The 22,228-nt window shown below is 48.0% G+C and overlaps 2 protein-coding genes across 5 annotated transcripts in view; one reads left to right on the forward strand and one right to left on the reverse strand.

Moving 5' to 3' along the window:
- The window catches only part of LOC140403616 (leucine-rich repeat-containing protein 18-like), a 78,508-nt gene extending 75,861 nt beyond the window's left edge, over positions 1-2,647 (forward strand). For all 4 annotated transcript variants that reach the window (XM_072491730.1, XM_072491731.1, XM_072491728.1 and 1 more), the window contains one exon: positions 1,796-2,647. In XM_072491730.1, the coding sequence (XP_072347831.1) occupies positions 1,800-2,573 (774 nt within the window). In that variant the 5' untranslated portion in view covers positions 1,796-1,799 and the 3' untranslated portion in view covers positions 2,574-2,647. The remainder of the gene's footprint in view (positions 1-1,795) is intronic.
- Positions 1-22,228, reverse strand: part of wdfy4 (WDFY family member 4) — a 307,274-nt gene that overhangs the window by 121,006 nt on the left and 164,040 nt on the right. Inside the window, exons 42-47 of the mRNA XM_072491727.1 lie at positions 22,058-22,160; positions 21,727-21,905; positions 18,174-18,322; positions 15,453-15,573; positions 9,472-9,557; positions 9,302-9,361 (exon numbers count right to left, since the gene is read on the reverse strand). Of these exons, the coding sequence (XP_072347828.1) occupies positions 9,302-9,361; positions 9,472-9,557; positions 15,453-15,573; positions 18,174-18,322; positions 21,727-21,905; positions 22,058-22,160 (698 nt within the window). The remainder of the gene's footprint in view (positions 1-9,301; positions 9,362-9,471; positions 9,558-15,452; positions 15,574-18,173; positions 18,323-21,726; positions 21,906-22,057; positions 22,161-22,228) is intronic.

The raw sequence follows: 22,228 nt of genomic DNA on the forward strand, positions 1-22,228 counted from the left end.
AGCATTGTTTTATGCAACTCTAATTGTCCCATGGTGAGGGGACGGAGGTTAGGGGTCACTGCGGCAGGCAATCAGCAAAGGTGCCAGCTTCCATCGCCAGTCTGTTCTCACTTACGTGATCGCAACAGGAACCCTGGAAGGGTCTTCAAAAAGACCTGCGTGCGCAAGGGTGGCATTGCAGATCCTGATCACAATCCAGCCATTCCTCCCATAGACACAGGCCCAGTAATGGATGAGAACGGAATAGTGCCCCTTGTGGAAAGAGAAAGGCTTTGTGGTTTTGGTCCAACTCTCAACTGGCAACGTAGAGTTTGTGCAATCCTACACTTTTACTTTCTTCATTTTTGCGTCAGGCATTTTATGAAGAGCCTTTATGAACACAGACCATTCCAAGTCTTGTACAACCAATGAAAGATAGGTGCAGCCATTATTGCAGTGTAATCATTTACTCACAGCAAGCTCCCACAACCAGCAATGTGATAATGACTCGATAATCTATTTTCCTAATGTTGACTGAGGGATAAATATCGGCCAGGAAACTAGGGAATAAAAGATTCCCGATCCTCTTCGGAATAATGTCAAGGAATCTTGTACAGTCACCTGAGAGGACAGGGCAGCGGTTTCACACACTCAGTATCCACTGAAAACAGAACTCATGAGCCCTATATTAACATTTGGTGGTCTTTGAAAAGCTTATAGATCTGTCCAAATAATCAAACATTATTTGAATGACCATTTAAAAAGCATTAGACTCTTTGAAAATAAATCTGACAAAGTAAACAAGTCAGGCAATCATTCACATCGGGATTCCATTGAATAACTGTGCCAACAAACCCTCCTTAGCAGAATCCATTAAAATCTTTGAACACAGATAGAAGCTCAGATATCTATCAAAGCTTTGTAATGGCCAAACTGATGGCTGAGTTGAACATCAAGGAAAACAGCAAAGCATCTCACACCACCATGGATTTCACTATTGTACGATGCAGAACGGCACTATATCCAATGGATATGGCACGCTAATGCATCTGGAGACCTTTCCACCTGGGAATCACATTTGTGAAGGGCACTTAACCTTTCAACACAAAACACTGCGATCACTCACTCTATTGGAAACATATACAATGCATGAGTTTCACATCACCTACAAAAACACGCCTGCCTCCATAAAAATTGAAAGTTGCTAGCACCAGGAATGGAGGCAGGAACCCTGGATTCGGGTCCGGCCCACTTTTGAAGCCCATCCAATGAACCACAGCTCCACATTAGGACTGGAAAATCCCACCCAGAGTGTTTGTTTTCACACATGACGTTGATTTACCCTGGGGGGGGGGGGGGGGATATTGTGGTGCAGGGTAGGGTGGGGCAGGGGGGGGGGTGGTTCTGGCACCCTTATAACCATGCTTAAATGGTAAATCACTGCTTCTATGCATGAGTGGTGGCCCTGGGACAATTTAACATTCAATGTTGTCACTAAAACACCATTCATGTTTCAGCTGAATTAGAAACAAGTTGATACACATTTTGCAGTCCTGATTGTAACAAGAGGACGGGGCATGGAGAAACTTATGTAATAACTAAGCCGCAAGTAAGGAGAAGCTAGATTAGGGATAAAGGAGTAGAAGGATATGCTGGTAGGGCAGGATGAAGAAGAATGAAGAATGAAGAGATGAGGAACATGAGGCTGCCGTAGGCCAAATGCTATTTAATTCTGCGTGATGATTTGCTCCTGCTGTTGTTAAGGACGGTATCTGATTCTATTTGTTTTGCTCTCTCTTTTCTAATAAAAACACAGGAAAATGCCGAAAAGGAAAGGTGGAGCCCAGGGAAAAAAGATTACCCTTAAAATGGCAAAGAATTCCATGAAAATCACGGTTGACGGGAAACGCCGTTTGGATTTGAGCAACATGGGTATAGCAACCTTCCCCAGGTGTATTCTGAAGCTGAGTGACATTGAAGAAATCGACTTGAGTCGAAACTTGATCAAAAAGATTCCGGATTTCATCAACAAATTCCCCAAGCTGCGCTATCTCGACTTCCACACAAACAAGATAGAGAGAATCCCAGACACCCTTTGCCAGCTGGAACTGCTCTACTACCTCGATCTGTCCAATAACAAGCTCACGACCGACGGTCTGCCTGCGGACCTCACGCAGCTGAAGAATCTACGCATCCTGAACCTCGGGTTGAATTCTGTGGAAATGATTCCGACCACGCTCGGCACGTTGAAGGAACTGAAGGAATTGGGGCTCTTTGACAATCGGATCACATACATGCCAGAGAAAATCACCAAACTCCCCAAACTGAAGAAACTGACTGTGATGCGGAACCCTTTCACCTTGCCACCAGTACCCGTGGAGCCAATAGAGACCATTGACCGCATCGAGAACCTTTACCTCGCCAGGAAAGACATGCTGTGTCGCCCCTGCCTCAAGAAATGTCTGCGCGAGAGGGACAGGTGGAGCAAGGTGAAGAATATTGCCGAGATGGAGGAGGAGCCCGATTTTAGCGGTCTCATCTCACCCAATTCAGTTGCTAAGCAAGATGAGGGACTTTGGAGAATTAACGAGTAAAGGTTTATTTGCTATCGGCTTAAACACGGTTGAATGAAAACAAAATAAAACTATGTCCATTGCCTTGTGTTTCAGCACTGGCTACTCTGTCCTGTGTGCTTTATACTAATCTCTTTATCTCCTTCACGCTATTTCCAAAACCAAGGAGAGGATAGCTTTCTTTTGAAATTGTCAGTGTTGCTGAGCATCGGATTGATATGAACAGGATTAGGCCATTCAGCCCGCCCAGAGTCTGTTCTGCCCGCAGATTCAACAAGACCACGGCTGGCCCATTGCTGCGCTCCAATTCAACTGCCTTGGTTCAGTTTCCTTAGTGAGAAAACAAATCTGACCAACTTCACATTTAAAACCACTGACTGAGTTAGCAGCTACTGCCTTTAGTGGGAGAGAGATCCACGCGTCTATCAGCCTTTGCACTAAGAAATGGTCCATTACTTCTTTCCTGAGTGCGACACCAACAGCGGCAGATTCAATCCCTGTCCTGGCTTGGGTGGTTCACGGAGGCCTTCAATCTTGATGCTTAGTGGTGCCTACCCTGCAAGCGATATAACGGCTTGTCTCTCTCAAATAGAGGGAGATGCCAATGGTCCTTCATAGACAATGGCTACTTATCTATCTATCTACCTCCTGAATGCATTTTAAGTTTTGCCCCCTTGTTCTATAATTCCCTCACCAGCAGAAAATGTACCATATGTACATAATGTACAGCAGAAAATGTACCCTATGTGAGTGCCAGGAAGAGTAAATTCATTGACTCAAACAGAAAGTTACTTTATTTACAACAATATTTACACCGCACCAGTAATTTACTACTGGTTCTCTCTCTAACCAGTACCACACTGGCCGGCACTATTTATACAGCTGAAGAGTTAACGATTCCCCACCCCCTTACAAGGGAGCTCATATTTCCCAAGATCCAAGGGGTAACCAATTGTCCCGACCCAATAGGATCCGGGCAGGTTACAACAGCTAGTAATTGATTTCAAAATCCCACATAGCTCAATCAAATTTCCTTTCTAATCTTCCACATTCCACAGTGTACAACCTTAGATTACACAATTTTGCCTCATAATGTAGCCCTTGGTAATAGTCTGGTAAATCTGTATTGTGGATAGGCATACACTGGGGAATTTAGAATGAAATTAATGCAGGTGTTTCCTGTGCACGGCCTAATATCGACTTGCTGCCTCTCATTGGCTGCCGCCCCATTTGCGTCAGGACGTTGGCTTCTGACAGCGTCGTTGGAGGCGTAGACAAAGATCAAAGTGTTCTCCGAGGCATCTTCGAAGGACAGCGCTGCCTCAGGCAGCTGTCTGAAATAATGCCAGCGGGACATTCTTAAAATGGGGGTGAAACTGGGCATGGATAAGAATGTTAAAGAACCACATTTGCTTATGTTTTTCCCCACAACACTCCACATGTTTAGATTCGTTGAAGTAAATGGAACAGCCTGTGGGGCAGAGCGCACAGTGGGAGGAGGGAGATCAATGCGACACAATCAGTTTTATCGCCTCGTCCATGTCCAATTTCACCCCAGGATGGATCAATCCCATCATGCCAAATCCTTGATTGATAAACCTGCTGACATAACCTGGATTAAACCAATATATATAATGGGGGGGATTCTCCGACCCCGCGCGATGGGCCGAGTGCCCGCTGAGTTAGGCCGAGTCCCGCCGGCGTCCTTCTCATGTGGTCCTACCCGGTGGGACCTCAGCGTTCTCGCTGCGGGGGCGCGGCCTTGTGGGGGGGGGAGGCATGATCCGACTCCGGGGGGGGGGGGGGCCTCCACGGTGGCCTGGCCTGCGATCGGGGCCTACCGATCGGCGGGCGGGCTTATCCCGGTGGGGGCCTATGTTTCTCCACGCCGGGCCCCTGTAGGTCCCCGCCATGTTGCGTCAGGGCCGGCGCGGAGACGGCAACCCACGCGCATGGGTGAACTCACACCTACCGTGGCGCGCATCCGCGAACCCGCGGCGCCCGTGCTGGCACCCGTATCGACAGCTGGAGCAGCGTGAGGCTCTCCAGTGCCATGCTGGCCCCCTGTGCGGTGCTCAATCGCTGATCCTAGGGGCCAGATGACGCCATCGTAAAATGCTCCGGCGTTTACGACGGGGTCAACACTTAGCCCCAGGATCGGAGAATCCCGCCCAATATATACAGACACACACTTTTACAAAATAAATCCTCTCTGGGAATAAACATTTTTCACACTCAAATAAAAACGTTAATCATTGAAAAGTACTGAGTTTCAAACTTATAAAATAATAGAATCAGAAAAATTACTTTACAAGATCAGATTTTTACAAGATGTATTCAATCAGTCCCCTTCCTTTGTTGAATCACACTTTGTACCCCCTTCAACTATTTAATCGCTTCCCTATTCTAAGTTATGACTGAATCTGCTTATGCAAACCCTTCACGCAATGCATTTCTGATCACAGCAACTCGCTGCGGACAAGAATTCTCTTCAGCATTGCTTCTCCCCATCCCAACTCCGCTTCTTTGGCCAATGGTCTCAAATCTTCTGCCGCTGTTCACAATTTCCCCCTGGCTACTCTATCAACTCTCTGTAAGAATTTGAACATCTCCATCAAATATTCCCTCTCGGCTACGAGGAGGCCACACTGAGTTTCTCTCGTCTCTAAGCCAGCTGACGTTGCTCACCCCCGGTACCTTGCTAGCAAATCTCTCCTCAAAGACCTTGACGTCTTTCCCAAAATATGGCGCCCAGAATTGGTCACACAACTGCAGCTGGGGTCGAACCAGTGTTTTATAATGGTTATCGTACAACGCTCTTGTTTTGCATTCTCCTCCCGAACCCCCCCCCCCCCCCACCATGTACCTTTTAAACAGCCCCCTCAACTTGTCCTGCCCCTTCAAAAGACTTGTGTACATGCACTTCCAGGTCCCCATGTTCCTTGTTCCTGCACACCCTTTAAAATTCTACCGTTTGTGCGTTCTCATTCTTCCGACCATCACATACGACTCTCTGCACTAAATCTTGTCTATTGTATGTCTGCCCATTTCACCAGTCTGTCTACCTCCACTTAAAAACTGTTACAGTTCCCCTTCATTGTTCAATGCATTCCTCAGTCTCATCAACAGCAAACTTTGAAATTACACCCTTGAGAACATGTTTAGCGCAGCACGGTAGCACTGCTGTTTCACAGCGGCAGGGACCCGGATTCAATTCCAGCCTTGGGTAACTGTGTGGAGATTGCACGTTCTCCCCGTGTCTGCGTGGGTTTCCTCCAGGTGCTCCGGTTTCCTCCCGCAGTCCAAAGATGTGCAGGTCAAGTGGGTTGACCATGCTAAATGTGTCCTAAGGTTGGGGTTACGGGGTTAGGACGGGGGATATGGCCCAGGTAGGGTGCCTGTTAGGTGGATTGGCCATGCTAAAAGAGTTCTCCTTCGTGTACAAGGTCTGCAGGTTAGGTGGGGTTAGAGCGGGGGAGTGGGTTTAGGTCAGGTGTTCTTTCAGAGGGCCGGTGCAGACCCGATGGGCTCAATGGCCCCCTTCTGCACTGTAGGGATTCTGTAGTTCTGTATATAAAAAGGGCAGTGGTCCTAATGCTGACCCCTGGTAACACCACAGTATACTATCCTTCAGTGTCATTCACCACAATGAGCGGCTTTCTGTCCCTCAAACCAGTTTAGTACCAACAACACCACTGTCCTCTTAACCAAGCTTCAAACTTGTGCAGGCATAGGGAAGCCTGGGGGGGGGGGGGGGGGGGGGGGGCACACCTGTAAGTCTTCCAAGGTGACAGGTGTTGAGAAAGCTGTTTAAGAGGCATCCAGGGTCCTTGCCTTGATAAATAAATGTCTATTAGGTGATAATTTATCAATTTTCTTTTTGAAAGACCACCTACTCATTAATGGTTCTCTGCCCTCTCCAATCTTTGCATTCATCTTAGATTTATCAACGTGTTTTAGTCCTAGGGTGTCTGTGACAGCGAGATTCAACTGGGTCATTCTCTGTAGCACAGCTGGAGGTCCAAGTATAGTCCCAATCATTTTCATAGAATCATGGAATCCCGACAGTGCTGAAGGCGGCCGTCCGACCCATTGAGTATGCACCACCCTCTGGAAGAGCAACCTACCTAGGTCCACTCCCCCATCTCATCCCCAAAACATCACCTGACCTTTTGGACACTAAGGGGCAATTTCTATCATGACCAATTCATTTAAACTGCACATCTTTGGACTGTGGGAGGAAACTGGAGCAGCCGTAGACAAGGGGAGAACGTGCAGACTCCAGACAGACAGTCAACCAAGGCTGGAATTGAACCCGGGTCCCTGACGCTGTGAGGCAGCAGTGCTAACCGCTGTGCTGTATTAAGATTCAGATTTTTTACCATTTCTCTGCAGGTTATTATTGAGTCGTTAATGTCTCCTGACCATGATCCAGCTACAATTATTATAATCCTATATTCAGCATGACCAATGTGTGTATGAATATATGAATCACTTAAGCGTTCTGTCTCAAGAACTTCCTTGCAGTCTTGTACGAAACCTCTTTATTGTAACATAATTCGCGAGGTGGAGTGTCCAAAGCTACACGGAATATTGCAAATTGACCCTAATCAACAATCTATTCAAGGTCACAATTATTATTGGTTTCAACTTATAGTCACGAAACACTGAAATCTAGCCCAGTAAGTACATGATTAGTTGGTAACAGCTTCTCATTGATTGGCTACTCTCAAGGAACAGTCAATAATCGCACAAAAGCCAATTTCCTTTTCCATTTTGCTAATAGCTTCAAAATGTCCAGGAGCCCACCGGCGCTGATGATCCTGTGCAGCACTGAGGAAGCGTTGCATTGTAAAGATTACTAAGCTGCACCTGAGATGTTAGGCTGATACAGTGGGCAAGATTTTCCAGCTGTTCCCGCCAATAGTGACCCCTGCCCCCCCACCCCCCCTCCTGCTCGTGGTGCCGAGCGAGACCAGTAGCGTGGGCTCAATTTCTGGCTAAAGTTATCCATGAAGACCCCACCTCCTCAACCCTGCCCCTCGCCTGGGGTGTGGTGATCCTCAGGTTAAATCACCGCCAGTCAGCTCCCCCCTCAAATGGGAAAGCAGCCTATGGTCACCTGCGACTATGGCAACCTTTACTGTAATGGACAATTGCATTATATATTATCTTTCATGATATCCAGTTAAGTATCACTGAGCCGTAGTCACCTGCATAACAACAGTCATCGCAAATTAATAGTTTTGGGATGTTTCTGTGATTTAAAATAGGTGTTTATAAATTCCGTCACTGGGTACGCACCATTTGTCTAATTATAGTTAGAAACCCTCAGTCAACTGACCCGCAAGGCTGCGTACTTAGCCCCCTACTAAACTCCCTATACACACAACTGTGTGGCAAAATCTGGCTCCAACTCCATCTACAAGGTTTCTAATGACACGACCGAGTGGGTCGGATCCCATACACTGATGAGTCAGAGTACAGGAGGGAGATAGAGAATCTAGTGGTGTGGTGTAACGACATCAATCTCTCCCTCAATATCAACAAAGCAAAGGAGCTCGTCGTTGACTTCAGGAAGAAAATGTCATCCACGCCCCCTGTCTGCATCAATGGTGCCGAGGCAGAGATGGTTTACAGCTTCAAATTCCTAGGTGTAAACATCACCAACAATCTGTCCTGGTCCACCCTCGTCGAAGCTACGACCAAGAAAGCACAGCAGCACCTATACTTCCTCAGGAAACTAAGAAAATTCGGCATGTCCACATTGACTCTTACCAATTTCTATAGGTGTACCATAGAAAGCATTCTATCTGGCTGCATCACAGCCTGGCATGGCAACTGCTCGGCCCAAGACTGTAACAAAGTCATGATCACAGAGCCCAGTCCATCATGCAAACTCGCCTCCCATCCATTGACTCTGTCTACACCTCCCCCTGCCTTGGGAAAGCGGGCAGCATAATCAAAGACCCCCCCCCCCACTCGGGTTATTCTCTCTTCCAACCTCTTCCATCGGGCCGAAGATATAAAAGTCTGAGAACACGCACTAACTGATTCAAAAACAGCTTCTTCCTCGCTGTTACCAGACTCCTGAACGACCCTCTTATGGACTGAACTGATCTTTCTACGCATCTTCTCTACAGTTGTAGCACTATAAACCGTGTACTTCACCCGCTGTCTATATTTATGTATTTTCATTATGTATCCTCATGTATTTATCGTAAGTTCTATGTTTTCATGTATGGAATGATCTGGCTGGACTGTATGCAGGACAATACTTTTCACTGTACCTCGGTACATGTGACAATAAATCCAAATCCAAATCCTAACATTGAGGCAGAGTTTTGTGGTAAAGGTGACATGAAAGATCTTTACCGTCCCATGATGCAGTTACCTCAATGGAGGATTCAACGTACAGTAAAACAATTAAATGTCCAAGAACCCATACGTCCCAATTTAGAAGCCAAGGTGAAGAAAGTCTAATGTCCTGCACAAAAACTAGTGAGTTCACAACCAAACCAAGGATCCCAGCACGGGATGGTGCGCGTTGGCCTCTGGTATTTGTGTCGGCCCTTTGTCACAGCAAACCAGATTTAACCCCACTGTCCTGCTTCCCCCCCACCCCCATTGCATAGTTTCAAGAGTTTATCCACGTTTCCCTTGAAATACTCAATCTCTCCTCTCCAACTTTGATGCCTAGCCGCAATGTAGATTTAGAGTCAGGTAATCTCAGCAAAGTGTAAACTCACCCGACGTTTTTAAAACCGTCCATTTTTCCTTTTTTCACTGAGGGATTAGAATTGCAAAGCCTAAGGGAAAACAAGGACAGAGCTCAAAGAACAAATCAACAAGATGTTCAGTGGGAAATGACGGCAGGATGCGTTGCAACGACCTGGTAGCATATTTATAATTTACTTACTTTTTATAGACCTTTTTCTTATCGTTTTTCTGGATTATAAGAAACTTTGAGAATCCGTTCTTTAAGAAGATTTCAAGTGCAATGTTCTAAAGGGCAAGAGTAAATAATTAGGTTGGAACATCAAACCTATTGACGCAATTAAATTCCTTTGCGTAAAATCGTTAACGTAACATTAAATGAAATGGTTGCAGGCCGTTAATCTTTGGTGTGGCACTTCATAATTATGTTTGGCCACAAGAACATAGGAACATAGGAATTGGGAGCAGAAGTGGGCAATTCAGCCCCTCGCGCTCATGGCTGATCTCTTCCTGGTCTCAAATCCACCTCACCACCTGTTCCCCATATCCCTTTAACCAGTTTTTAAAAATCAGAAATATATCTATCTCCTTCTTGAAACCATTTAATGACTCAGATTCCACCGCACTATGGGGCAGCGAGTTCCACAAATTCACCACCCTCTGCGAGAAGTAGTTCCTCCGCATCTCAGTTCTAAACCTACCGCCTCTCAATCTATATCCGTGACCTCTCGTTCTAGATTGCACAACAAGGGGGAACATTTGGTCTACGTTTATTTTATTAACCCTTTTAGTATTTTATATACCTTGATCAGATCCCCTCCCATTCTTCTAAACTCCAGCAAGTATAAGCCCAAACTGTTCAATCTCTCCTCATACGGAGGATTTCACAAATGCTGGTGAAGTTCAATCCTGTTCTCACTGGATCCACACTTTCCGGCATTTTACAGATTTCAGGAGCTGGAATTCCTGCCAACCTCCAACCACTCCATCCTTCCATGCCCCCTTCTTAGTCTAGGGGTTAACTCATCATTGCCCTGACTGGGATCTGCAAATTCAACAATCCAGATGACCGCTCTGGACTTGTGAGTTTATCCCGTCTCAGGCAATGAATTTATTGACTCAGCCACAAATGGAACCTTAATTCCACCTCCTCATTCTTAGCTCTTGTGAGCTGGGGAGGCAGTGGTGTAATGGTATTGTCGCTGGACTAGCAGTTCAGAAAGCTATTCAAATCCCACCACAGCAGATGGTGAAAATTGAACTCAATAAAAATTCGGAATCAAAAATCTAATAATGGCCATGAAATTGTCGTCACTTTTCATCCCATTTCCTTCAGGGAAGGAAATCTGCCATCCTTGCCTGACCTACATGTGATTCCAGACCGGCAGTAATGTGGTTGACTAACTGTCCTCAGAATTGGCCTAACAAGTCACTCAGTGCAAGGGCAATTAGGGATGGGCAATAAATGCTGTCCCACGCAGCAACACGCACATCCCGTGACTAAATTTTAAAAATGCTCCTACCCATTGTGGGACAGGCAATCTGTGCCTAAGCCGCTGCCAATGGTGCCTCCAGAGAGGAATGCTGGCAGCCTGGAATGTTACACACTGAGTAAGGGAAGGCAGCACAACATCCAGTCCCCCTCATCTTGCCACACTTGTGTGCTGACAACTGAAAAAGCATTCTGGGAAAACTGTCCCTCAAGTAATTTTCAAATTAAAATAACATCTCAACACTGGAATTCCAGTGCGATCCGGGAATGTGATAACAACTGGAATTCCAGAGCAATCCGGGAATGTTCTAACAATTGGAATTCCATTGTGACCCAAGAATATGATAACAATTGGAATTCCAGTGTGGCCCGGGAAAGTGATAACAACTGGAAATCCAGAATGATCCGGGAATGTGATAACAACTGGAATTCCAGTGTGACCCGGGAATGTGATAACAGCTGGAATTCCAGTGTGACCCGGGAATGTGATAACAGCTGGAATTCTAGTGTGACCCGGGAATGCGATAACAGCTGGAATTCCAGTGCGATCCGGTAATGTGATAACAACTGGAATTCCAGTGTGACCTAGGAATGTGATAACAGCTGGAATTCCAGTGTGACCTGGGAATGTGATAACAGCTGGAATTCCAGTGAGATCCGGTAATGTGATAACAACTGGAATTCCAGTACGATCCGGGAATGTGATAACAGCTGGAATTCCATTGTGACCCGGGAATGTAATAACCACTGGATTTCCAGTGTGATCGGGAATGTGAGAATAACTGAATGTGAGAATAACTGGAATTCCAGTGTGACCGGGAATGTGATAACAACTGGAATTCCAGTACAATCCGGGAATGTGATAACAACTGGATTTCCAGTACAATCCGGGAATGTGATAACAACTGGAATTCCAGTGTGACCGGGATTGTGCTAAAAGCAGGAATTCCAGTGTGACCCAGGAATGTGATAACAGCTGGAATTCCAGTGTGACCCGGGAATGTGATAACAACTGGAATTCCAGTGTGACCGGGAATGTGATAACAACTGGAATTCCAATGTGACTGGGATTGTGATAACTGCTGGAGTTCCAGTACGATCCGGGTATGTGATAGCAGCTGGAATTCCAGTGTGACCCGGGAATGTGATAACAACTGGAATTCTTGTGAGACCCGGGTATGTGATAACAACTGGAATTCCATTGTGACCAGGGAATGCGACAACAGCTGGAATTCCAGTGTGATCGGGAATGTGATAACTGCTGGAATTCCAGAACGATCCGGGAATGTGATAACAACTGGAATTCCAATGCGATCCGGGAATGTGATAACAACTGGAATTCCATTACAATCCGGGAATGTGATAACAACTGGAATTCCAATGCGATCCGGGAATGTGATAACAACTGGAATTCCAGTACGATCCGGGAATGTGATAACAACTGGAATTTCAGTGTGCCCGGGAATGTCATAACAACTGGAATTCCAGTGAGATCCAGGATTGTGATAACAACTGGAATTCCAGTGCGATCTGGGAATGTGAGAATAACGAATTCCAGTGCGATCTGGGAATGTGAGAATAACTGGAATTCCAGTGCGCTCCGGGGATGGGAGGACAACTGGAAATCCAGCGTAGTCTAGGGAATCTCTAGGCTGTATTGGGACCGTCTTTCCCAGTTGGAGAGAAGGGGACACGTTGTTTTCCTGAAGGGAGACAGATTAAGGTCACTTCTGGAAGGGGAATCAACCCCCTGCAGTCTTCGCAAACTAATGCCTATCTGCTTGACTACAACCTGAAGTAGAAACCACAAAGCAAACATGGGGCTAATTATTTTTAAAATTTCTGGCTGAGCAGAAATGAGAACGGTGAAAAGAATATTTTGCATTTTGCTTCTGGGCAAATTTGAAGCCTTTCTGACTGCTTCAGTAAATCTCTCTTGTTTAAAATGACAAAGAATTGTTGAGCTATATCACTTCTACTTTAGGATAAATCGGCACTCTTGAGGCATTTCTAACACTTTGTGGGGGGGGTCCTTGGGCGGCTTTCAATGGGCCCTGCAGCGTGTTTGTACAGTCCGATTGAAAAGAATGTTCAGGACTTCATCAATAGCGGCACGTAATACAAAAGCAAAGAGGTGCTTAATGGAACATAGCAACATAGGAACAGAAGTAGGCCATTCAGCCCATCGACTTTGCTCTGCTTTTCAATACAATCATGGCTGATTGGGCACATCAATGCCTTTTGCATCCATTATTCCCATAATGCATAGTATTATCGCTGGTAAAAAATATAGGAATATAATCAGAAATATCAGAACCTTTATAAATCACTCGTTTGACTTCAGCTGGAATATTGGGCGGGGGGTCGGAGAATCCCCGGGGGAGGCACGAATCCCGCCCTGCCGACGGCTGCCATATTCTCCGGCGTCGTTTTTCGGGCGGGGGCGGGATTCTGGCCACGCCGGTCGGGGGTCTTTGGCAGCGCCCCCCCCCCCCCCCTCCCCCCGCCTCCCCCCCCCCCCCCCCCGGCGATTCTCCGAGCCCCGATGGGCCGGGCGGCCGTCCATTTTGGGCCAGTCCCGCCGGTGTGAATCACTCAACTCAAGCACCGGCGAGACCGGGCAGGTGAGTATGCGTGGGCGGTCCTCGGGGAATATGCAGGGTGATCCGTCCGGCCCTGGGGGGGGGGGGGGGGGCCACAGTGGCCTGGCCCGTGATCGAGGCCCACCGATCTGTGGGCGGACTTGTTCCGTGGGGGCACTTCTTCCTTCTGCGCAGGCCCCTGTAGGGCTCCGCCATATTGCCCGGGGGCCGGCGTGGCGAAGAGAACCCCCGCGCATGCGCAAAAATACGCCGGCCGGTCTGCGCATGCATGGAATCAAGCCGGCCGTTCCGCGCATACGCAAGAACATGCCGGCCATTCCGCGCATGCGCGAACTGGCGCTGGCTGGAGGGGCGCCAACCTCTCCAGCGTCAACCTAGCCCTCTAGAAAGGTGAGAATTCCTCACCTTGGGGGGGCTGTTGACGCCGGAGTCGTTGGCACCGGTTTTCCCGCCGGCGTGGGGACTTAGTCCCCAGAAGGGAGAATCCTGGCCTTTGTGACCAATTCTGAGCACCAAACCTCTTCGAAAGGGTATCAAGGCTTCTGGTAACAATGTCAAGCCAGTTTGGGGAATGTCTGTTCTTTGCACCTAGATTGTCCGAATTGACAAAAGTGGGAGCCTTCCGGAGTCAACGTCTTGCAGCCTGGCCTCAGAGTCGAAGGGTGATTCCTTGGGTGAGGCACCAGTTGTCTTGTTCCCTCGGGAACCAAGCTCCGGGGGCAAACCTTCAGGGCAGGGGAAGGGGATCAAATTGGACCAGGAGGTGCAGACTGTGGGGTTGTCCGGTATTATAATCTGCCTCAGGAGGAATCGTTCGGGTTTTTCAGTGTCTCAGCACCTTGCAAAATCTTTCCGGAACTGGGCCCCCAGCAGATTGGGGGATGAAGTTAGATTTGGACAAGGAGGCAAAAGAAGTGGACTCCATGTTTGCTGGAGGTTCACGGCAAAAGAACATCCTATTGAAACTAAAAGAAAAATTGCTGGAAAATCTCAACAGGTCTGGCAGCATCTGTGAGGAGAGAAAAGAGCTAACGTTTCGAGTCCAGTTGACCCTTTGTCAAAGCTACAAGGCACAGAAAGTGGGAGATATTTATACTGTAGGGTGAGGGAATGAAAGATGAGTCATAGCCACAGAAACCAAGGGAACAGAGTGCTAATGGCAGCCCCCAGAGAGAATAAAAGGTGCGAAAGGCCAAACAGCAGAGAAACTAAGATCAGAGGGTAAGCTGTGACAGATGTAGGGGGGAAGGGAGAAGCAAAGGAGAGAAAGGGTAAAGAGAGGGGGATAAGATAGGGGGAAAAAGTGGGGCGATATATATAAAGAAAGACAAGAAAGAAATAAAAGGTAAAATGCAGTTAAAATGAAATGAAATGAAAACAAATGGGTCAAGGTGGGGTAGAGCTAATCAACTGAAGTTGTTGAATTCAATGTTAAGACCGGAAGGCTGTAGCGTTCCTAACCGAAAGATGAGATGTTGTTCCTCCAGTTTGCGCTGAGCTTCACTGGAACATTGCAGCAGGCCAAGGACTGACATGTGGGCATGGGAGCAGGGTCTTGTGTTAAAATGGCAAGCAACAGGAAGGTCAGGGTCGTGAATGCACACAGACCTAGGTGCTCAGCAAAGCAATCACCCAGTCTGCGTTTGGTCTCTCCGATATAGATTGAAACGAGTTGAACCGGCTATCAGGAGAGGCAGATACAATCGAACTAGGCCATTTAGACAATTGGATTAATGACCACACAAGCATCCTCCCACTCCTGTTTATTTCACCCCCTCAATAGGCGCTCAATGTGGTTCTTCCTGTCCTGGGTCTCCAGCCATGTCCAGTTTAGTCCCCCGTTGTCTTTTAAACGGTTAGATTTTCTGCTCGTTATCTTCTTGTTTTCAAAGGAGCAGAACAGAACGGAGTGTAAATCTAGGAAACCCACCTGATGCCAATATTGACTTTTGCGACCACAGAAAATAAATCCTCTTGTTTTTAACATGTTAATGTACCGTATAGCTCATGGATTAATCTGGTCATAGAAACACCAGCAAATGTATCTCTCCCGGCAGCAAGTTCTATGTATCTCAATATTTCCATTACCTGGAGGAGGAAGCGACGATGGTGGATTTCTCTGACATCATTATATGAATATCTGGAACATTTCAGAGTTTTCCCACTTTTTTCCTTATTGCACATGTCGTAAATGTCGGAATCATTAATACTGCAATGCAAAAACAGGCGGACATTAACTTGCTCAAAACCCAACAAGCACCTGTATATTTAATTTGAAATAAAACACTTTGATCCCACCCCCACCCGAAGGCAATATCTCACAATAGGGGTTCCTATAGCTGCCAGGTGCCTACTGGGACCCTGCTCAAGTGGGCATTTGAGATGGGAGGGGATACATGGGCATAAAATGCCGTACACAACCACTGGAGGAATTTTAGACTTTACCCAATCACTTGCCCAAATTAATTGATTAAAGACGCTATTAAACTTAACTGGACTAGCCATATAAATACTATGACCATAAGGAGCAGAATTAGGCCATTCAGCCCATCGTGTCTGCTCCGCCATTCAATAATGGTTGATATGTTTCTCATCTCCATTCTTCTGCCATCTCCCCATAACCCCTGATCCCCTTATTAATCAAGTTGTGGCTACAACAACAGGTCAGACACTGGGAATTCTACAACAATGAGCTTTATTCTTAAAATTTGTCTAGGGATGTGGGGCGGCACTGGCAAGTCCAGCATTTGTTGCCCATCCCTAATTATCCTTGAACCGGGTGCCTTGCCACATCATTTCAGCGGGCAGATACCAGTCAGCCACATTGCTGTGTGTCTGAAGTCTCCTCCTCGCTGTCTTGAGTGAGCGGCCCCTTATTTTTAAACAGTGTCCCCCAGTTCTAGACTCTCCCACAAGAGGAAACATCTTCTCCACATCCAACCTGTCAAGACCCCTCAGGATCTTAAAGGTTTGGATTAATTCGCCTTTCTTTTCTAAACTCCAGTGCATGCAAACCTTTGGCTGGATACTCCGCAGACCGACGGCGTAATCGCGGCCAGCGCCGGGGCAGAGAATCCAGTTTCACGCCTGGCGCCAGTCCGGTGATTCTCCGGGTGCCGCAAATCGGCGTCATCGTGGAGTACGCCGCGCCATCGGGGGCCCATTGCCAGAGGCCCGCTCATCAAACCTCTGCTCCCGGCCGGCCGAGTTCCCGATGGCGCGGAACTAACCTGCTATTGCCGGCCGGGATGCTCGCATGGCGGCTGCGGACTGAGTCCGCGGCCGCCCTGGGCAGGGGCGGGCGAATCGGAGACCTTATAGGCAGCCGTTGATTAAATGTGCGGGGTTTGAGGCTCGGGTGCGTGGCCGATCAGGGGGGTTTATTTTTTTTGTCTGGCTCCGCGGTCCAAGTCCGCCATGGAGCACGGCACGGCCGTTGGAGGTCGCCGCCATGCGCATGCGCGGCCTCTGACCCGGAAGTGCGGGGGCCCGTATCTGCAGCAAAAGCTGCGAGATTTACTCCGGGTCCCTGCTCGCCCCCTGCAGGGCTCTGAATTTGTCTAACTTTTTTCAAGGAATTTCGGGAGTAAAACTCCACCGTTTTTACGCCGGCGTGGGGACATCTCATTTTGGGAGAATCCAGCCCCTTAACTCTCCAATTAATTCACAATACCCACAAGGCAGAACAGCCAGCCATTCTGAGTTGAAACATTGCATGACGCGGTTAAGGGTGTGAGCCCCCTTAGCTGTAAACCTGCACTGTTTCAAATCTTTATCAAACACTTCGAAAAGTTTAACGTCTGGCTCCGTATACCTCTATTACTTTGAACCATTCCCCCTTGCACTGCCACTGGGGGCAACCTAGGCTGACCCTGCCCTCACGCAAAGCTCACAGGAATCCCATGAAAATTTTTCTCCCCCATACCCAAAGTTATTCTGAGGCCAATTCTGGTCACCTTGGGCGGGATTCTCCGAAATTGAGGCAGAGGGCGGGATTCTCCTAAATGGAAGCAAAGTGTCCGCGCCATCTTGAACACCGTCATGTTTCACGATGGCGCGAAGCGGGCGCGGGTGCTATCGATTCTGGCCACCACCGGGGGCCAGCACGGCGCTGGAGCAATTCACACCGCTCCAGCCTCCCTTCCTGGCACCAACTGGGCACCGCGCCAACCCGCGCATGCGCGGGGGACTTCCTCAATGCGCCGGCCCCGACGCAACATGGCGCGGGGGTTCCGGGGCCGGCCGCGTAACAAAATAGGGCCGGGGCTGGAGAGGCCGGCCCGCCGATCGGTGGGCTCCGTTTGCGGGCCAGTCCCCATCGGAGGCCCCCCACCCCACAGGCCGCCACCCAACCCTGCGCGCAGATGTCCCGCCGGCTGCGAGCAGGAGTGGACGGCGCCGGCGGGACTCTGCCGTTTCCGCACGGCCACTCGGCCCATCAAGAATCGGTGGACAGCGGCCCGCGACCCGCTCTGCGCCAAACGCGCCGGTGCAAATGGCGCCGATTCTCTGCTCCTCGGAGAATCGCGTGCCGGCGTCGGGGCGGCCTGGCGTGGTTGCAGCGATTCTCCGGCCCGGCGCAGGTCTCGGAGAATCCCACCCCTTGTTCCCCCACAGTCGGGTAAGATTGTTCAACACACAATCTGGGGCCGCTGTTTTCTACATGGTGCCCTCACATAGCAAGGCAACACGAGTGATAACACGAGACAAAATCAGGACCCGATCTACTGATGGGACCTACCCTAAACTCTGCCACAAACTGCCTGTAAAGAGACGTAAATGCTTAAGTTATACCTTATCGGTTATTACCTTGAAGGATGGTGATTAATACAATAAACATCTCCCGATGCAGACAGTGTGAAATTCTCACAGACGTAAAAGTGATTTCCACCAAAAAGCAGAACACCTTCCATCAGCAAGTGGCCATCACCAACAATTATGGAGTATTTCACGTTGATCTGTGAAAGAATGTGTCACTACAATGAGTCGAAACATGAAAGTAACACCATGCAGTACTGGCAACTGAATTGTCCGCACCATAAGAGAAAATCTCTTTATCAACTATTTTTTTTTTTGCAACACGCTCAGTTTGAATGATTTAACTCAGGCAGGGACAAGTCTGCTTCAGCACTAGAATCAGCGTGGCCTAGTTTTCAGGAACACTGGAATCGGACAAGGCACAGGCTTCAGGAACACTGGAATCAGGCAAGGCCCAGACTCCCGTACCAGCCTCCCCGAACAGGCGCCGGAATGTGGCGACTAGGGGCTTTTCACAGTAACTTCACTGGAAGCCTACTTGTGACAATAAGCGATTTTCTTCTTCTTCTTCTTTCGGAACACTGGAATCAGGCAAGACCCAGGCTTCAGGAACATTGGAATCAGGCAAGGCCCAGGCTGCAGGAACACTGGAATCAGGCAAGGCCCAGGCTTCAGGAACACTGGAATAAGGCAAGACCCAGGCTTCAGGAACACTGGAATCAGGCAAGGTCCAGGCTTCAGGTTCACTGGAATCAGGCAAGGCCCAGGCTTCAGGTTCACTGGAATCAGGCAAGGCCCAGGCTTCAGGTTCACTGGAATCAGGCAAGGTCCAGGCTTCAGGTTCACTGGAATCAGGCAAGGCCCAGGCTTCAGGAACACTGGAATCAGACAAGGCCCAGGCTTCAGGAACATTGGAGCAAGGCCCCAGCTACAGGTACACTGGAATCAGGCAAGGCCTGACCTTTAGCAACAGTGGAATCAGCACAGCTGCCTTCAGGAACATTGGAATCAGGCAAGGCCCAGCTTCAGGAACACTGGACTCAGGCAAAATCTAACCATTAGGAACACTGGAATCAGGTAAGGCCTATCATTTAGGAACAATATAGGCAAGCCCAGTCCTTTAGGAATCGTGGAAACAGGCAAGGCCTATAGGAACACTGGAATGTAAGGCCTATAACCTATAGGAACATTGGAGTCAGGCAGCGACTCTGGGAAGTAACCCACAGAGGAACGTGCAAACTCCATATAGACAGTCACCCGACATCGGAATCGAACCCGGGTCCCTGGCGCCGTGAGGCAGCACTGCTAACAACTGTGCCACCGTGCCACCATGATCATAACGAATGGCGAAGCAGGCTCAAAGGGCCGAATGGCGTCCTCTTGCTTATACTGCAGCTGTGCATGGGGCAAAGTTGTCTGTGGGGCAAAGTTTAGAGAAGATGTGCGAGGCAGGGGTTTTATGCAGAGGGTGGTGAGTGCCTGGAACACGTTGCCAAGGGAGGTTGTGGAAGTAGATACATTAACGGCGTTCAAAAGGCATCTTGACAAACGCACGGATAGGATGGGTATAGAGGGATATGACACAAGGAAGTCCTGAGGGTTTTGGCAAAGGTTGGTATCATGACCGGTCTAGGCTTGGAGGGCCGGAGGCCTGTTCCTGTGCTGTATTGTTCTTTGTTCTTTGAAAGTGATTGATGGTCGCCACGGAAGCGATGGGCTGAAGGGGCTCTTTCCATGCTGTAAAGCTCTATGACTCTAGGTATGTTTTTGGGCATCGCTAGATAACGTCACAGATTTCTAAACAGGAGGGCGACAGCACTACTTAAAAAGAACATTGGTCTTCAATACTCCAAGCACTCTTTACCTAAGAATTATTATGCCTCCATTGTTCCCCACAGCTATAGATATATAACTACATATTTATAAACTCATTTATATGTCTGAATATAGGAAATACTGGAATATTATAATGGTACTTACTTGGGAATCTATGGTGTAACAAATTTCTTAAAAAGATAAACAGATTCAAAAGACGAGTGCAGTGTAAATGACTGCTGTTAATTATATTATCCAGTTCACTTGTTTTACCTACTCGCACCTGTTTCTTCACAGCCCAACCATGACAGACAGAGCAAATCCCCCCTGACTTACAAACAGCAACCATATGTTGTGCATAAGATGCTTGTAGCAAAGGGCAATTAATATAAATCAGATAATGCAGCTTCTCGAAGTGGGTGTTTTGTCGAATGAAGCATGGGAGCAGCAGTTGCAGAATTCCTCTACCAGAGCTACACTTGCCATTTATTTTCATCGCTTTCCCCGTCATCTCTTCAGTCCCGATCTGATTTTAATTTCTTCTGCGAGAATTCTCCGCCTTCGGTCCTGTCGCTACTGACTCTAGTTGGAGTCAGTGCCAGCAGATGGGAGTGAGGGTTACAGAATGGGGAACTGAGACTTACAGAGTGAGCGAGGGTTACAGAGCCCGGGAGTGAGAGTTAAAGGGTTCTCCTTTCTTCCTTCCTTCACACTCTGCAAACCACAGTTCATCCAAACTTTTTGTACATCGAGTCAGATCAAGGGTACAGCACCGAAATCCGTTCAGCCCAACAGGTCTATGTCACTGTATTGCTCCACATAAACCTTATCGCACCCCATCAACATATTCCGCTTCCCCTCATGTGCTTAAATGCATCTATGCCATTGCCTCCACTTTTGTAGTAGCACATTCAACACGGTAACCACCCTGTGGGTAAAGACGTTTCTCTTGAATTCCCGACTGGAATAATCCTGTTCTCTAGTTTAGGATTCCCCCACAAGTGGGAGCATCGATCTATTCCATCAAACCTTTACAAAATCTTAAAGATCAATCCTCAGCCTCCACCTTTCTGGACAAAAGAGTTCCATCCTGTGCAGCCTTGCTGACCTACGCTGGATCCCAGTCCCCTACCATCTGTTCGGTACCCTCCCTTCCCGTACCTGCCCTCCCCCGCCCCCGCCCCCCAACTCCACCCACAGTGGTTCACATGTCTTTACCAAAGTAAACTTTCAACGTTGCCATTCTTTCTTTCAATAGGAGCATCCTTCTCTTTAAGGCCATCCTTTAAAAGATACTCTTGGAGCAAGAGGCTGGGGTGGGAAAAGACCCTTAAAGTGGCCGTTATACAGCTTCCCATCCAAGGTCATGTCCGCCATATCGTGAAATTGCATTTGGGTGGAGGTTGGTGCGATCCCAGAGGTAATCCACTCCATGCAATTTTACTCCCCCCCCCCCTCCCCCGACTCTCCCACCCCACCCTGGAACTCATCTGGGGGAGGAGCCTAAATTTCTGGCCAATGATCTTTGTGAAGCGCTTTGGGACCATTTCCACGATACCATAGTCCTTGACATGGACATCGGAAAGGTGCTTTTGAAATGGCCCTCAGTCATGTGACCTGTATGTCTTTGCCCCCAGGCGCTCGCCGAAGTTAACCTCAACCTTACTTCCATAAATGTGAAGGAAACTAAAACGAGCTTAAATCAACTATTCCTGCATTGACTCAACTGGTTTGACTGCCTAACACCTTGATCCGTCAGTTCGTAGAACACCGAAAGATAGGTTCTTGCCTTCTCTTTCGCATCCAAAACTTGAAGAATGGCTTGTCTCTCCACACAATCCTCAAAGAATTCTTCAGACTGGATACTTTCAATGAGAGCCGGGAAGAACGTCAGCTGATTACAGTCTATCCCTCGTTCGTCAATGTCTTCCTCCGCCGCGTTCAACGGCAATCCTGTTTGCACACTTCCTGGTAAATGCAGAAAGGAGGACGACAAATTTAACTCACATACAGAACCAATAACTTGCACTTCCCGCAGCACCTTCAATGTAATGTGCAAAAATGAAGCAACAATGAATTGGACTCAGAACGGGAATGCTGAATACCCCCAGAGTTTTTACCTGGGTATAATCGCTTGTCGGTGGTTCCCAAATGTTCCTCCGTGGAACACAGCTTCATGTAAGACTCCTCGTATCCAAAATTGAGTGCCAGGTTCTTAGTGACCTGGAACGAAAGTAAATGCTTCGGTTTTAAAAGACGGGCTCCCCGATACAAAAAATTAAAAATAGAAC

Source organism: Scyliorhinus torazame, chromosome 28 (genome assembly GCF_047496885.1).
Source record: "Scyliorhinus torazame isolate Kashiwa2021f chromosome 28, sScyTor2.1, whole genome shotgun sequence".
In the NCBI taxonomy this organism is placed as follows: Eukaryota; Metazoa; Chordata; class Chondrichthyes; order Carcharhiniformes; family Scyliorhinidae; genus Scyliorhinus; species Scyliorhinus torazame.